This window comes from Macaca nemestrina, chromosome 10 (genome assembly GCF_043159975.1).
Source record: "Macaca nemestrina isolate mMacNem1 chromosome 10, mMacNem.hap1, whole genome shotgun sequence".
Lineage (NCBI taxonomy): Eukaryota > Metazoa > Chordata > Mammalia > Primates > Cercopithecidae > Macaca > Macaca nemestrina.
In genome coordinates this window covers 80616164-80630097 of record NC_092134.1, presented here as the reverse complement: position 1 = coordinate 80630097, position 13934 = coordinate 80616164, and the positions used below count along the sequence as shown (strand labels likewise).

The 13934-nt window shown below is 52.7% G+C and overlaps 1 protein-coding gene across 2 annotated transcripts; it reads right to left on the bottom strand.

Annotated features, from left to right (window-relative positions):
* Positions 1-2075: 2075 nt before the first annotated feature.
* LOC105474298 (keratin 78) lies at positions 2076-13567 on the bottom strand. 2 transcript variants are annotated; one of them, XM_011728869.2, is made up of 9 exons: positions 12443-13567; positions 11805-12019; positions 10641-10701; positions 10075-10170; positions 8392-8556; positions 7923-8048; positions 4030-4250; positions 3719-3753; positions 2076-3638 (listed from the first exon to the last, which is right to left on the bottom strand). In XM_011728869.2, the coding sequence occupies exons 1-9, from the start codon at positions 12806-12808 to the stop codon at positions 3379-3381; spliced, it is 1545 nt and encodes a 514-aa protein (XP_011727171.2). In that variant the 5' UTR covers positions 12809-13567; the 3' UTR covers positions 2076-3378. The 2 variants fall into 2 exon arrangements, with proteins under 2 accessions (XP_011727171.2, XP_011727172.2); XM_011728870.2 differs by lacking the exon at positions 12443-13567 and adding an exon at positions 12116-12181.
* Positions 13568-13934: the final 367 nt, after the last annotated feature.

Genomic DNA, 13934 nt, shown 5'->3' with positions numbered 1-13934 from the left:
CTTCCCACTGACCTTTGTTTCCTTTACCCAGGCTGAGATCACTTTCTCAGCCTCCCTTATCTCTCCCTGGGCCGTGTGGGAGGAGGAAACAGTCATGAGTGGGCCCTAGCCTCCAGGATGTGGCTGTGGGCCCCCTCTGAGTCACAGGACAGCCAGGCTGGTGGGAGTGAGAGGCAGTCAGTAAACACAAGTCTCACCTCACCCCAGACACTGACACTCACACCATCCCTCGCACACATTTACCAAGCTTGCTCTCTGGGCCAGGCTTTGTGCTGGGAGCTGGGGACAGGTGCACAGGGCCCAGGGCACACTCTCATGGAGCTCCCGGCTTGCTGCTTGAAGACAGCCTCCCTCCCACCCAGGCTCACAGTCCAGGCCCAGACAGAAGCCTGGGAGGCCACTTTGCCTCCACCAGCCCTCACAACTCTACCTTCAGACAAGACATGCAAGCTAAGACCTTCTTTCTGCAACCCAGGGAGGAGCGGTTTCCTCCCCTCCTGCCCTCCACAGAGAGGAAGAGCTGCTGCACACTGCTATACTCATTACTGAGGGGCTCCATCTCTGGAGACTGTCACCTGCCCAGAGTCCCTCCCTGATGGCAGGACACAAAAGCAGAGGGGAAAGAAGGTTGCTGCCGCCAAAGGGAGGGGGCAAGACAGTGGATACTGCCAACCTAGCACCTACCGTGGGCCAGGCTGGGTGCTGAACAATAAGAAAGTTACAGGAACAAAGGAGCCTCCAAAGGGTAGGGCTTTCTGAGCTAATTATCATCATTTTTACAGTCAGCATTTACTCAGCACATACTATGAGGCAGACAGTGGCCTGGGCACCATCCCTGCAATGGTATGTTGAGTCTCCACGATGGTGATGCTCCATCTGCCTCCCTCACGCTCCATTCTCCACCCTCCTCTGACCCTTGTGGGCTGCTCCCTGGCACTCTGGCTTCCAGTTGGGTTGACCAAAGGGAGACACCAGCAGGAGATCAGAGGGAGGAGAGAGGTCAGGTGCTTCTTCCCAGCTCCCTCCCTACTTCCAACCCCTTCAGACCACTGTCTGGGGTCATGGCTGCGTCTCCCCAAGATTACAGCTTCTGCCGCCTCACTGCTTCTCTTGACCTTCAGCTCTACATAAGGCGACCAGCCCATCCTGATTTTCTCAGGACTGCCCAGCTTTAGCTCTGCAAGTCCTCTCAGTCTTGGACACACTGAGAGGGTGGACCTCGCTCTAGGGGTGGTAACAGCTTCCCCCCATTGCTGGTCCCTAGCCTCTCCATCCCTGTTCCCTCCGCCCTACCTACACCACTGTAAGTAATCCTTTCATTAAAGTCAGTTTAGCCCTCTCAGGCCCTCACTTCCAAGATGACAAAGAAAAGAAGGAACAACAATTACGCCCACGGCCACGTGCAGCCTATTCACTGCACAAACTCTACCTGACATGTGCCCGAGGGCAAGGCCATTAAGAAAGTCTTCATCTGAAAATGTGGTAGAGGCCACCACCGTCAGGGACATTTCCAAAGGGAGTGTCTTGGATGTCTGGGTGCTTCCCAGGCTGAATGTGAAACTGCATTACCATGTGAGGGGAGCCGCTCACAGCAGGCCAGGCAGGAAGCAGCCTTGTGAAGCCCAGAAGGACCCAACACCCATATCTCGATTCAGAATGGCAGGTGCTGCCTGAAACCTCTGCCAAAGCCCACGTAAGGGGCTGAATCCCTCAGCACTAAAGAAAGACTATCCTCTGGGAGGTGGGAGAAATGGAAATTATACTTTTTTTTTTTTTTTTTTTTTGAGATGGAGTCTCCCTCTGTTGCCCAGGCTGGAGTGCAGCAGCCAGATCTCAGCTCACTGCAAGCTCCACCTCCCGGGTTCACGCCATTCTCCTGCCTCAGCCTCCCGAGTAGCTGGGACTACAGGCGCCCGCCACCTCGCCCAGCTAGTTTTTTGTATTTTTTAGTAGAGACGGAGTTTCACCGTGTTAGCCAGGATGGTCTCGATCTCCTGACCTCGTGATCTGCCTGTCTCGGCCTCCCAAAGTGCTGGGATTACAGATTTGAGCCACCGCGCCCGGCCTACTTTTTTAAAAAGTCAATTTAATCGAACTACCTTGGATGAATTTCGTTTCCTTCTGGGATCCTAGTGGCACAGTCGCCACACAGCCCTGTGAGGTACATATTATTATTATTCTCTTTTTACAGATGAGGTAACTGAAGAGGTCAAGCCGCTTGATCAAGGTCACACCACTAGGAAACGGCAGAGCTGGGATTCAAGCCTAGGAGTTCTAGCCACATCCTCACCGGTTCCTGTCTCCTTCACACAAAGCTGAAAAGCCTTCTTGCATAATTTGGATGGAGAGATTCATGGATCTGAGGAAAGGCCTGCCCTCCCTCTAAAGCAAGGACAGGTGTAATGTGAACTCCTGCAGCCCAGACAGTGGAGTGTGAGGTTGAGCAAGGTCCCCCACCTGGGTCTGGAAAGCAAGAATGGGGAAAGAGCAACTGCAGGCACCCGTGAGGCTGCTGGGGGTGGGTAGAAAAGGTGATCCTTACAGCCCCTCCTGGCACCCCACCCAACTCCCACACTCCTGGCTTCCTGCAGAGTTTCCTGAAGGAGAGGAAGGAGGAGAAGTTTCCAGCCTCATGTTCAGACTTGCCCAAAGATAAGATGAGAGCCAACAGATAAGGGGGTAGGGGCAGAGTTTGAGCCCCAAGTCTCCATCAGAGCCCCCAGGCACAAGCTGAGCACATCCTCATCCTGGGTGCAGGAGTGCAGGCTAATTGAGAAGCTGAGTCCCTGACCTGAACCAGACAGACACAGAGCCCGGGACAGCAACAGGTGCAGCCAGACTGCCAGGGACAGGAAGGGCCCAGCAGGTTAAACATGAGAATTAGAGAATCTTCCTAGGAGGAGAAAAATTTGGTGCACAGTCAGGAATAAGGAAGGGGGCTGCCCGCAGTAAGAACTAGAACCTCTTAACACAGGCAATTGACGAGGAAGCGAGCTACAAGCACAGCTAAAACATCAGTGGAAGTATAAGAGATGGAGCACACCCCGAGGAACACACTGGGGGGCTTGAAGGATCCCTTGATAGAGTGGCTGGGATGTGGAGTGAGATGCCAATAGGACCCGTTTGGACACACATATGCCACAGATTGCCTTCCAAGGAGAGGAGGCTGGGGAGCCACACAGCTTTTGTTTTGCTGGGTGAGGTGCGCAAGCACTTAGAGCATTCAGAACGGCAGGAGGGGAGACTTTATTGATTTTTGCAGCATCCGCTGTGGGCTGGCTTGGGCTGTGGGCAGTGGACACAGAGTTGGCCGTGCAGAGCCGGCTGATGGGGGGAGCAGGCCAAATGTGTTCAGGAAGGAGGTGGCTGCTGGCTCACTCAGTAGGTGATGGATGTCTTCAGACTTGACTCAACTGTCTTCTTCAGGATGGTGTGGCAGCTGGAGCCAGAGCTGGAGCCAGACACAGAGCAGGAACCCAAAACAGGGTCCTTCCCAGAGCCCAGGATAATGTTGGAGCCTCCAGTCACGATGCTGGTGCAGCAGGACCCAGAGCTGCTTTTCCCGCCACTAAGTCCACAAATGCTCCCTAAGTCTCCACCAACTCCTCCAGACATGACAGTGCTGCCTCCCACCGAGGCTGCCAAGAAATGCACCGGGTCAGAGCAGGGTCCTCGGCTCCCCATGGGGATCCCATCCCCAAAGTCCCCTGATACTCACAAATAGTGATCTGGCTGGGGCACTCCCCAGACATCCTAGGGGAAAAAGGACAAGAGAGGGATGCGCTAAGAAATACTGCAAAGAATGCATCCCTACGAGCTTTTAAGCCCCTCAGAGCAGGCCACCCACCCTCTCAGCAGATAAAATCCACAGTCCCCAACTTAAAATATCTCTCTGCAGCGTCAGTTGCCCTTAGCGACTCGCAATGTCAGGAAATCTCTCGGAATCCTCTTTAGCAAGCAGCTCACTGTGTTGGCATGCCATCCTCCTCCCCCACCTCATATTCCCAGGTCCCTCCAAGCCTCTCTCACCTGCACTCCTCGCCCTCCAGCAGCCTGCGGTAGGTGGCAATCTCCACATCCAGGGAAAGCTTCGTGCTCATCAGCTCCTGGTACTTGCACAGCAGCTGGGCCAGGTTCTGCTTGGCCGTCCTCAGAGCAGCCTCCAGCTCGTGCACCTTGGCCTGAGCGTCCTTGAGGGCCAGCTCCCCACGCTGCTCAGCGTCAGCGATGGCGGCCTGCAGGCTGGCGTTCTGGAAGCGGGGTAGAAATGAGCGAGAAAGTGGTTGTAAGTCCAACATAGCCTCTCAAAGCACCCCCTGTGGATATCACTTGAGGGCTGGGGTGGATCATAATCTCATGAGCTCAAAATTATACATGGCCGTCTGTACCAACACCACCCCTGCAACAGGCTCCTCTCATTCTAAGGGAAGGTATTGCTTCCCTCACTTCCTTACCTCCTGCAGTAGGTTGAAGAGAATCCCCCAAAACTTTCATGTCCACCCAGGACCCCAGAATGTGATCTTATTGGAAGTACGGTCTTTACAGATGTAATTAATTAAGGATCTCATAATCATATCATACCATATTTAGGGTGAGCCCTAAATCCAATGACTGGTGTCCTTATGAATAGAAGAGAGAACACAGAGACAGACACAGAGAGAAGAACTCATCAGAAGAGAGAGGCAGGGCTGGGTGTAGTGGCTCACATCTGTAATCCCAGCACTTTAGGAGGCCAAGGCAGGCAGATTACAGGAGTTCGAGACCATCCTGGCTAACACAGTGAAACCCTATCTCTACTAAAAATTTAAAAATATATATATAGCTGACCGTGGTGGCACGCACCTGTAGTCCCAGCTACTGGGGAGGCTGAGGTAGAAGAATTGCTTGAACCCAGGAGGTGGAGGTTGCAGTGAGCCAAGATCGTGCCACTGCACTCCAGCCTGGCAACAGAGCAAGACTCTGTCTCAAAAAAAAAGAAAAAAAAAAAAAGAAAGAGGCAGAGATGGGAATGATGCAGCAATAAGGCGAAAAATGCCAAGGAGCTCCTGGAGCCTGCAGAAGCTAGCAAGACCCAGGGAGGACTCCCACTGCACCTTCAGAGGAAGCACAGCCCTGCCAACACCTTGATTTCAGACTTCAAGGCTCCAGGACAGGGAGAGATTACATTTCTGTTGTTTTTAGCCACCCAATTTGTGAAGATTTGTCACGGCAGCCCTAGGACACTAGTACAACTCCTGTGCCACCTCCCCAAGTGCTCTTTCCCTATTTCTTCCCACCCCCAGCCCTCGGCACCTCTCCCAGGGTGCTTAGTGCTCTTCCTGTACCGTGGATCACCACCTACAAGGCTCCCCCTGAGGGCCACCAACGTTCTTTTTTTTTTTTTCAGACAGTCCCATTTCGAATACTTTGTCCTGTTGTCAGAGTATATCAAACCGTGTGCCTCAATTTTGGGTTTGAAAAACATAATCTCAGCCTGGTGTAGTGGCTCACACCTGTAATCCCAGCACTTTGAGAGGCTGAGGTGGGCAGATCACTAGGTCAGGAGATCAAGACCATTCTGGCTAACACAGTGAAACCCTGTCTCTACTAAAAATACAAAAAAAAAAAAATTAGCCGGACATGGTGGCACACGCCTGTAGTCCCAGCTACTCAGGAGGCTGAGACAGGAGAATCTCTTAAACCTGGGAGGTGGAGGTTGCAGTGAGCCAAGATCGCGCCACTGCACTCCAGCCTGGGTGACAGAGCGAGACTCCTTCTCAAAAAAAAAGAAGGAAAATATAATCCCTTTACTGACAATAGAAAGCTAGGGGAAGGATGAGATCCCTGTCTTTATCAGCCTTACAGTTGATTTGCCCTCACATCTGACTCAGGAAAGAAGGAATTATCTAAAGTCTGTCATTATTAGATCCCCACTCTGTGGATAGAAACATAATCTCTACTCTACAGATGAAGAAACTGAGGCTCAGAAAGATGGGTGGCAGAACTGGGATCCTAACCCACTTGGGCCTGCACAGGGGAGCCCAGTTAATCATGTTTGTGCAGGAAAAGCAGCAGGGGACAGTGCTATATCCCCAGGAGGGATTCTCCCAGGAAAGGCACATTGCTGTGTGAGGAGCTGTGATTCCCAGGCCCGGGTACCCAGTACACACTCCTGCATGCTGCCACTAGACTCTGAAGACCACATGCTTCAGAACCAGCAACCTCATTTAAAAAGCAGGTTTCTGGGCCCCATCCTTAGAGATTCTGACTCCTCAACTCTGCCAGGAGGCCAGGAATCTGGATCTTAACAGCCTCCCCAGAGGATTCCAAAGCAAGGGGTTCAAATTGGTTGGTGAAACATAGTGGCAGCAAATTGAGTAACAGGACTCATCACATTCCTCTCAGGCCCTGCCTCTCATTGCAAACAAGAGCCAGAAAGATGGTTTGGGATGAAGTGTGGGTTCTGGATACTCCAAGAACCCTCCCCAGAGGGCCTTGCTTGGGAGTCAAGGGACAGCATGTGACTTTCGAACCAAGCTATAGTGCTTGAGGAAATGGCTTGACTCTGTGGTCTCTGCTCTCCATCCTCCATTGATCCCCGAATTGATCTTTTGGGTTTAGGAAATATGAGTGCAAGAATACTTCACAGTTTGAGAATTCATAACACTTCACACCTAGAAGTGAGGTCTCCTCACTGCAGGAGGAGCAGGAAATGGCTTCCTTCCCCTTGCCAATCCCTTCCTCTACTTCTGACCATTGTAATGCATCTACCTAAGGAGAAGTTAGCCCCATCCTGCCACCCACCTCACTTACTCTCTGAGGCCCTGGCTCCCAACTTCCCCCATAGGGCCCCAGGACCTTCAGTGTTTGACCTTAAAGTCCCTGCTGGGCTTGAGAAGTAAGAGTCAAAAGAAGAGATAAGAAAAGAGATGTGGGCTGGGCACAGTGGCTCACACCTGTAATCCCAGCACTTTGGGAGGCTGAGTCCAGTGGATCACCTGATGTCAGGAGTTTGAGACCAGCCTGGTCAACATGGTGAAACCCTGTCTCTACTAAAAATACAAAAATTAACCGGGCATGGTGGTGGGCACCTGTAATCTCAGCTACTTGGGAGGCTGAGGCAGGAGAATTACTGGAACCCGGGAGGCAGAGGTTGCAGTGAGCTGAGATCATGCCATTGCATTCCAGCCCAGGCCAACAAGAGTGAAACTCCATTTCAAAAAAAAACAGAAAAGAAAGAAAAAGAAAAGAGATGAGGCTGGGTGCAGTGGCTCATGCCTGTAATCCCATCACTTTGAGAGGCCGAGGTGGGCATATCACTTGAGGTCAAGAGTTTGAGACCAGCCTGGCCAACATGGTGAAACGCCGTCTCTACTAAAAATACAAAAATTAGCCAAGCATGGTGGCACGTGCCTGTAATTCAAGCTACTCAGGAGGATGAGGCAGGAGAATCCCTTGAACCCAGAGGCAGAGGTTGCAGTGAGCCAAGATCACGCCACTGCACTCCAGCCTGGGCAACGGAGTAAGACTCTGTAGGAAAGAAGGAAAGAAAGAAACAAGAAAGAAAGAAAAGAAAAGAAAGAGATAAGAAAAGAGAAAAGAGATGAATTAACCATCTCCCCAAAAGGTTGAAAGCAAGACGTACACCTGGACATAGGCTCCAATGCTGTCAGCCCCTCCCCAACGCCAGGGGAGTGCAATGCAGTGGCACTATCCCACAGAAGCCAACATGCGGCTAGAAGTCACAACAGGAAGGCTGAATTCACCCTAAATGGGGCTTGAAGTTATCTTCTCCCCAAATTATCCAAAGCTCCAGCCAGTTATCAACGTCCTCGACACAAACCCACTGGCAACCCCAATGGAGAGACAGAAACTAGGAACTGGGGAGTGAGTTGAAGACACAAAGGCAGTGAGAGGATGTTTGGAGGGCTCTGGGAATCTACCTGCTTCTTGAGGTTCTCAATCTGACTCTGCAGCCTCTGAATCTCTTGGTGCAGCCGAGAGATCTGGACTTTCGTTTCCTGCATCCTGTCCCCATGAAGCTGGGCAGACACCTGAAGCTCCTGGTACTGAGAGGGGAACAGAGGGGACACCATTAGTTGAGAGGACCGCCACCTTTGACCATCTCCCTATGTTTGGAATGCCACCTCTCACTTCATTATTTGGAGTGTTTGTTAAACGCCTGTAGCCAGGACACAGTGGGATGTACTTCGAGAAGTCCAAGCTTATCTCCCACAGTTCCTCTGCATCACCTCCCTCCTGGAGGGGAAATGGCCCTGCCCACCCAGCCCCAGACCTTCAGGGAGGTAACTGGAACTGCCCCAATGGAATCTAGGTGGATGACCACCCTAGACTGTGGGCATGGAGACCTAGCCATTTCCAGCATGGTGCTGCCCTCCCGGGTCCCACCACCTTGGTCTGGTACAGGGCCTCAGCCTCAGCCTTGCTGGTCCGGGCGATCTCCTCATACCGGGCGCGGACCTCAGTGATGATGCTGCTGAAGTCCAGGTAGCGGTTGTTGTCCATGGACAGTACCACAGACGTGTCGCTGACCTGGGTCTGGAGCTGGCCCAGCTCCTGCAGGGAAGACAGGTTCAGTGTCCACCCACCCCCAGCTCCCTCTCCCCTTGAAGCCTAGGATGATTGAGCAAGATGGCAAATTTCTGCTTACATGCCATGACCCCCATTCATCCCAGGTGGCATTGAGTATGCCCTGCTCACCATGGGACTTGATCTCCTCATTCAAAAATGAGGGCCATAGGAGGTGGTCTCTGAGGTCTCTTGCAGCTTGGACATTAATGGAAAATGACCTGCAAGGCCCGAAATCACCCAGCCCCCATCACTCCTCAGGCTTCATTTTTTTCTTCTTCTTCTTCTTTTTTCTTTCTTTCTTCTTCTTCTTTTTTTTTTTTTTTTTTTTTTTTGAGATGGAGTCTTACTCTGTTGCCCAGGCTGAAGTGCAGTGGCATGATCTCAGTTCACTGTAACCTCCGCCTTCCAGGTTCAAGCCATTCTTCTGCCTCAGCCTCCCTAGCAGCTGAGATTACAAGCACTTGCCACAAAGTCTGGCTAATTTTTGTGGTTTTTGTAGAGACAGCATTTCGCCAGGCTAGTCTCGAACTCCTGACCTCAGGTGATCCACCTGCCTCAGCCTCCCAAAGTGCTGGGATTGTAGGCACGAGCCACTGTGCCCAGCCATCTTCAGACCTCTTATCACATTCCTCTCTCTCTTGCTCCTACAACTCTGGCCACACTGGCCTTCCTGCATTTCCTCAGACAGCACACTCCCACTGTGGGCTGCAGCCACTGCCTGGAATCCCAGAAACCTCCCTGCCTGGTAACCTTTCTCACCTCCTCCAAATCTTTGCTCAGATTTTATCTCCTAAATAAGGCCTACCCTGGCCACATGATTTGAAATTGGCACCTGCTCCATTTTCCCAATCCTCCTTTCCCTGTGCTCATTTTCCTTTTTTCCATTGTGTTTATAACCTCCTAGCATACTGTATAATTTCCTTATTTACTAAGTCTGTTGCTTATTGTCTGTCTCCCAATAGAAAGCAAACTTAGCAGGGTGCGGTGGCTCATGCCTGTAATCCCAGCACTTTGGGAGGCCAAGGCGGGTGGATCACGAGGTCAGGAGTTCAAGACCAGCCTAGCTAAGATGGTGAAACCCCATCTCTACTAAAAATACAAAAATTAGCCGGCTGTGGTGGCAGGCGCCTGTAACCCCACCTACTCGGGAGACTGAAGCAGACAATTGCTTGAACCCGGGAGGCAGAGGTTGCAGTGAGCTGAGATCATACCACAACACTCCAGCCTGGGTGACTGAGCAAGACTCCATCTCAAAAAAAAAAAAAAAAAAAAAAGCAATCTTTTTGTCTGTAGTGATTTTTGCCTGGTTATTCATTGATATATCCCCAGGACCTAGCGATTCACATAGTAAGTTTTTAGTAATTGGTTGTCAAGTGACTGAATGACCCAGAATCTAAGCCATCCTAACAGACTTCCCCTCTGGCCACTCTCCCCACGGCCACAGGGAGCCTGCCCACCCTGTCCCCTCTCTTGGCTCCCGCCTGCCCTTTGGTTGAGCCTCACTTCTTCATTCAGATGCTTCAAGAAGCAGATGTATTCTCTCAGAGTCTCCAGCTTGCCCTCCAACTCCATCTTGCTCAGGAAAACCCCATCCGCATCCTAGACACAGCGGGAGAGAAACCTTGCAACCCCCTCTTCTCCTTTGGGGATCCTACTCTGGCTCAGGAATACTGTTCATGCACTGCTCGACACCCATCCACCATGCCTCCCAAGTCCCCCTCCTTCCTCCTCCAGCCCCACCCTGTCCTGCTCTCTCCTTTGCCCAACATTGACCCAACATCACCTTCAGGAAGTCTTCCCTGATTAATCACAACCAGTTCTGCTTCTTCCTCTCCCTCCCCACCCTCTCCTGCTGTGACATCAGAGCTCGTCAAGCAGTCCTTCAGTCAGATCTTGTCTTGGGGTCCCTGTGTCTAGGCAGATGTCCCATTTCCCCAGGGGACCCCTGCAGGCAGAGCGATAGCCTGTCCTAAATCAGGACCTCTCACCCTTTCCCTCCCAGCCTAGGACTAGGCTCCGTGTACAGTGGGTGCTCAGGACGTAAGTGGAGCACTGGCCCCCACCCTCACCTTCTTGAGGACCACAAAGTCATTCTCAAGTGTGGCGCGCCTGTGAGCCTCCTCCTCATACCTGCCAAATAAGTAGAGAAGGACGCAGTTCGAGGCTCCACGGTCAGAGCTCATGCCCCCACTTCCAAGCATGACTTCCCTGAAAAGGACTCCTTGCCTGAGAATGCCCCCAAACAGGACAACAAGCAGCCCTTCTCTCCTTTCCCGCCACGTCCTGGCTATGTACCTGTGCCACTCTTTCAGCCCATGTCCTTTTGATGACGACAGTCACATTGTTTCAATTTATAAGGCATATTAGAATACCTTTTCCCACTTGCTACTCACACCCATCACTGGGGCAGACAGTTTGGGTTTTATCAGAGAGATTAGACTATTTGACCAAGACCCCACAGATGACTAGGTAGACAAAACAGAGCCAACCCAGGTCTCCTGACCCCAATCCTGGGCTCCTTCCAGAACCTGCCCTCCTCCGCCTCATATTCCATCATCCCAACAGGTCTGGGAGGCCGGAAGGGCAGGTGACATTTCCCAAGTTTACAGAAGGGAAACCAAGTCTGGGAGAGATGAGATGCCTTGCCCAGGCCGCACAGCTACCCCTCACTCACAGTCACCCCCACCCAAGCCCCCTATTAGTCCAGGGCTCTCTCCACTCCACCAGGTGACCTAGGCGTGCAGCCCAGAACCACAACCCATCTGTGAATTGTGTCACGGGCCTGGCGACAGCCCCACTAAATTGATTCCCTCCCCTCCTTGGGAGGAATCAATTTCAGTCAATTCAGAGAACATCTGAATCACTTTAGCCCACAGCCTGCTGAACAGGAATTTCTCAAGAAAAAAAAAAAAAGCCACTGGGGCATTGTTTAAATAAGCCCTTCCCAGCCTTGACCGGAAACACGGGCCCTTGTAGCTGGGGCATGTAGGACACTGGTCTCCTCGCCTTTCCTCCGAGGTTCTCCAGACCTGGGTGGGGGCTGCGGGACACCTCCTTTACCTGTAGCAGGTGGGCACCTGAGAGCCTGGGGAATGGGGATGCGGAGGGGTAGAGGGGAGGCCAGTCATGTGCCTCTGGGTGCTCAGTATGTGGGACACCTCCTGACTGTCAGACCCAATCTGAGTCCTCCCAGACCCCGCCCACATAGCATGGGGAAATTTCAGTGTGCCTACTTGAACTTATACTCCTCCTCCTGGTCCCGGCAGGCCTTCAACTCAGCATCCAGAGCCCCTCGTTCTCCCTGGAGCTGCTGTAGCTGCTTCCTGAGCTGATCCAGGCAGGCCTCAAAGAGAGGCTCCAGGCCCTGCTGGCTGCCACTCAACCCCTGTTGCTGCAGCAGGTGCCACTTGGTCTCCAGGACCTTGTTCTGCTGCTCCAGGAACCGCACCTGCAGCAGAAGCAGAGGATCCCTGAGGCTCCCGTGGGACTCCCTGTGCACAGCCTCTGGAAAGTAAAGCCTGTGGGACCCTCCCATCAGCCCCACCTTTCCGCTGTCTCCCTGCCCAACCTGGCCAGGGGGAGCCTCATGACCTTCCATGACACTCTGAACACACCAAAAGACTGGACAGACTAATGGGACAAGGTCTTCCCCCCTGCTGGTTGGCCGTTCTCTGTCCCTGAGCCCCAGTCATGGAACAACAGGGCCTCCGCATAGCCAGAGAGTCCAGTTAGTCCACAGGAGGGACTTCCTTGCTGCAGAAGTTATTAGAAAAGTGGTAAAAGGAGGACAAACTTCCCATTCCCAAGTCCATCAAGAGCAGCTCCTCTAAGGGAAGCACAGAGACAGGGGCTTGGCTGAGCTGACCCTCACCTTGTCAATGAAGGAAGCAAACTGGTTGTTGAGGGTCCTGATCTCCTGGGTCTCCTGCGTCCGCACCACCTGGAACTGGGGGTCGATCTCAATCTTCAGTGGGGTCAGCAGATTCTGGTTAATGGTCACTTCTTGGATGCCCCCCGGAGGGCACAGGGAGAGCCCAGGCCCAGCACTCCACTCCCCAAACTGCACCCCCAGCCTTCCCCCTGACCCCCAGGTACTCCCACGAGAGCCTCCCAGGCACCCCCCAAAGGAATTAAGGCTCCTGCTGCTGAAGCCTCCCCTGCTGCAGCCCCTTGAGCGAGCAGAACAGGCTGAGCGAGAGCTGAAGCCCCTCTGGGCCCGGCATGGGGAGAGAGACATGGCAGAGACAGACAGTCACGCAGCTGCAGACGGACAGACAGATTGTCAAGGTGTGTGAGTTTCTGCCCTGGGGCCCCAGCACGAGACTTTTATCCACTCCCGTACCTGGGCTGGGCCTTGGAGAGCAAGATGCTCTTGATCTGACTGTGTCTGTCACTTGGCTCCAGCTGACTTATTCTGACGTGCCTGGAGAATAAGTGTCCAGCACGTGCAGAGCCAAGGGAGAAGGAAACCCAGACCCTGCCCTCGGAGCTCCCAGGTTGTTGGAGAAAGAGGCATGCCCAAAGGTGAGGAAGCAGGCAGGAGACCAGGATGTCAGTACTGAGGGACAGGGAGGGATGGCCAGAGCAAAGTCACTGAGGCCACTCAGGGAAGGCTTCCTGGAGCAGATAGGGAAGCAGCGGGGAGGTTGAAGAGGAAAGAAAGCTAGAAGGGGTTCAGAGGAAGCATCAGAGTGCCCTGGATTCTCAAGGGAGAATCTGCCTCAAGGAGTTGGAGAAGGAACGCACTTGCAGCGCCACAAAGTGAGGAGGTGTTATTGCCATCGTTGGCTAAAAGACACTCCAAGATTTGGAAATGAAACAGAAAAACAGGGTTTCCAAGTCCTTCCTCTTGCCCAACCCAGCAATCATCCATGAGGCACCACCCACTGAAACCAGGCATCTCCATCCAGGATCTCATGGACAGTTCGTTTCTGACCCAGCCTATGGCTCTGCTCCTTCCACAAGCACTCAGGGCCAGGCCCATCCACCTGCCATCAAGCTCTGCTTCCTCAGGTTACAAATCAGAGCCACCCAGCCTCCAAAATGAAATGTGCATTTAGGGCCAGGCACAGTGGCTCATGCCTGTCATCCCAACACTTTGGAAGGCTGAGGTGGGTGGATCACTGGAGGTCAGGAGTTTGAGACCAGCCTGTCCAACATGGCGAAACCCCATCTCTACTAAAAATACAAAAATTGGCCAGGTGTGGTGGTACACACCTGTAATCCCAGCTACATAGGAAGCTGAGGCAGGAGAATTGCTTGAACCCAGGAGGCAGAGGTTGAGCAGTGAGTCAAGATTGCGCCACTGCACTCCAGCCTGGGCAACAGAGTGAGACTCCATCTCAAAAAGAAAAAGCAACGTG

What these genes read in the sequence shown, in the direction of transcription:
- LOC105474298 (XM_011728869.2), bottom strand. Translation starts at nt 12,808, where the DNA reads ATGTCTCTCTCCCCATGCCGGGCCCAGAGGGGCTTCAGCTCTCGCTCA. An exon ending in TGAAGCATCTGAATGAAGAA is followed by an intron (nt 8,557 to 10,074) that starts GTGAGGCTCAAC and finishes TCTTCCCTGCAG; the next exon opens with GAGCTGGGCCAGCTCCAGAC. An exon ending in TTGAGAACCTCAAGAAGCAG is followed by an intron (nt 4,251 to 7,922) that starts GTAGATTCCCAG and finishes CCCCGCTTCCAG; the next exon opens with AACGCCAGCCTGCAGGCCGC.